Source organism: Tenrec ecaudatus, chromosome 3 (assembly GCF_050624435.1).
Source record: "Tenrec ecaudatus isolate mTenEca1 chromosome 3, mTenEca1.hap1, whole genome shotgun sequence".
In the NCBI taxonomy this organism is placed as follows: domain Eukaryota; kingdom Metazoa; phylum Chordata; class Mammalia; order Afrosoricida; family Tenrecidae; genus Tenrec; species Tenrec ecaudatus.
The window spans coordinates 46903368-46906236 of NC_134532.1; the positions used below are offsets into that span (position 1 = coordinate 46903368).

The 2869-nt window shown below is 44.2% G+C and overlaps 1 protein-coding gene across 1 annotated transcript; it reads left to right on the forward strand.

Annotated features, from left to right (window-relative positions):
• The first annotated feature begins 1619 nt into the window (after positions 1–1619).
• Positions 1620–2085, forward strand: LOC142443388 (cdc42 effector protein 5-like). Its single transcript, XM_075544787.1, has one exon. It carries the CDS (start codon positions 1669–1671, stop codon positions 2083–2085), a length of 417 nt encoding a protein of 138 aa, XP_075400902.1. The 5' UTR covers positions 1620–1668.
• The last annotated feature ends 784 nt before the right edge of the window (positions 2086–2869 follow it).

Here is a 2869-nt window from a genome sequence, read left to right on the forward strand (position 1 = left end):
GATGTTCAGGTTTATGACCAATATGTGAAGAGCCCAAAGTCACCGTTCCAGTCTCAGAGAAAAAAGCTGACCATGTTGAAGTCAGACTACGGAGGTCACAGGGCATGGTTTTCTTTCTGATGTACATTAAAAAAAAAAATTACAGTCATTGAGTCAATTCTGACTTAAAGCATCCCCAGAGAGCAGAGTAGAACAGGACCTGTGCGCTTCTGAAACTGCAACTCTTTAAGGGAGTAGAAAGCCTCATCTACTGTAAACCAGTGAGTGGTTTTGAATGGCTGAACATGTGGGTACCAACCCAACACATAGCCCACTACATCACCATGGGTGCACAGTGTTGTAATATATTGGAGAAAACTAGATGGTAACGAACAACAAGAAAAGCATCCTTTTAAATGCCTCTAATTAATTACGCTAGTTAGGACCCAGAGCAAACATCTGTCCTCAATACAGAGGGGAGGTGAACATAGGTACTCTCTCAGTTGATTTCCACTGTGAAAACATTCTGTGTACCTGCCTATGGGGCCCTTTTGTTTACAAGTGGTTTTCCTTATCTGCCCTTAGTAGTCTAATCAATTGCATTCAATGAAAACAGTGATTTGAAGGATGTGATGGGATTAACTAATGGGTAGTCCAAAAGAGTTTGTTCCTAGAGGAGAAAATACCAGACCACAGGGTGTTAGGAAGGAATGTACTTGCTATGTTTTAAGGATAGTCAAACCCCAGGTTGAACAAATAAATTTTAATAAGGATGAAGGAGGTCAGAGAGGTGTGTCATTGAGACTTCAATGAAGAAATACAAAAAGATTCAAATCAATAAAAAAGTAGCATGTTCCAAAATTTCATACCATTGTGTGTTCAACTTCCCAATAAGATCACTAAAGACAAATGGGGGATGAACAACAGAAGAGTGGGTCAAGGGAGACATCGGACAGAGTGGATGGATGTATGGATTGTGATAAGAGTTGTCTGAGCCCAAAGTAAATGATTAAAAAAAAAATAGCATGTTCCAAAAAAACTCTCCTCCACTAATATATCATTCCCAAAACTGTCACCAAAAATATTTTATTTTTTGCACTTCACAAGAGTCCACAAAAAATGTGAATCAAACTGCATTTAGCCTCAAATAAGTAATAATTGGTCAAGAACAAGGGCTGGCGTTGTTCACACATAAATCCCTGCCACCACATCTGGTCCAACTCACAGCAGAGCTATCACACACAGCAGAACTCCCCGTAGGACTCCCACGCCTGCACATCTTTACTGGAGCAGGCAGACTCATCTTCTCTGCACATTTCTGGTGAGTGTGCACAGCTGCCCTTGCAGTCGGAAGCCCAATATTTAACCCACTGGACAAAAGGGCTCCTTTGTTCACGTGTCCCACATACAATAAAGTATCATTACAGGAACTCATGAAAGACCTACAGAAAAAGAAAAGCAGCCCAGAAAGGCCCACCAATTTGTAAGGGAAGCTAATTCCTGACATATCAGGCTACACAGGGCTCTGCCTGCAAGCACTCACACTTCAAGATGCGGGTCCTTAAATGGAGTCCCTGAGTGGTGAGAGCAACTGAGTGCTCAGCTACCAAACAGAAGATTAGAAACTGAAGGCACGGAGCTCCCTGCAGAGCCGGGGTTGCGACCGCCCTGCCTCCTGACGGCTGCAAGATGCCGGTCCTGAAGCAGCTGGGGGCCCCGCAGCCCAAGAAGCGGCCAGAGCGCGGCGCGCTGTCCATCTCTGCTCCACTCAGCGACTTCAGACACACTCTGCATGTGGGGCGCGGAGGCGACGCCTTCAGGGACACCTCGTTTCTGAGCCGCCACGGTGGCGGGCCGCCCCCAGAGCCCCGCAGCACCCCCGCGCCCCCGCTCCGTGAGCCCGCCGACCCTCTGCTGACCTTCCACCTGGATCTGGGCCCCTCCATGCTGGACGCCGTGCTGGGAGTCATGGACCCGGGTCGACCCGGGGCGGCTGCCCCAAAGCCGAAGCACGGCCTGGACCCCAGCTCTGGGGCCCAGCATCCCAGAGCTGGCTGCAGCGCCCTCGCTGACCTGGAGGTGGACGACGATGTCATAGGCCTGTAGCCCCTTCCCCGTCCCGCTGCCACCTACCTCTACACATAAACACCCTGTTGGGTCCCAAAAAAAAAAAAAAAAAAAAAAAAACTGAAGGCAAGGTAGCAGTACCTTAGAAAAAACCAACCAACTTCTGAAGTTAGCATTGAAAATCTTACCGAGTATAGCTTTACTCTGAAACCACATACGGTCACCATATGGAACCCAATGGTAGGCAAAATGACTGATATTTATCAAGTATTACCTAATTGAGATACAAGGAGCTCATTGGTAGCTAATCCTTCTTGCCATGAATGCACAAGGGGCTTTCAAAAAGGTCATGGGAAAATGGAATAAAGATAATGGAATTTTTCCATGCACCTTTGGAAGCCACTGCATATCTTTTCCTAATAAATTATGCAAAACAGTGCAATATTATGCTAAATAGAATAATGTAATAAATCTTTTTTAATTCCTCAAATATTGTACATCTTAAAAATCTTTAGGATCCCTGTTCATCTTCCATAATTCAGAAAGAATATTAAGCTATTTACATATAACATCTCTCATAAATATTTACTAAAGCTGATATTAATTTTAGTCTCTAGCTGTGGTAAAGAGACCAATTAGGTTACCGTGTGTCTATACGATTCACATAAAAATTTGATAGCTGAAAATTTACAGAATGACTTTATTTTTCTGTGTTCTGCAAATTTTAAAAATTCAACTGTGTGGTTTCTCATGCTATAGTTAGAAACTCAACCTCATTGTATAGTTTTGAATTTTCCTTCTTTGAAAGATTGCCAGGTTACAT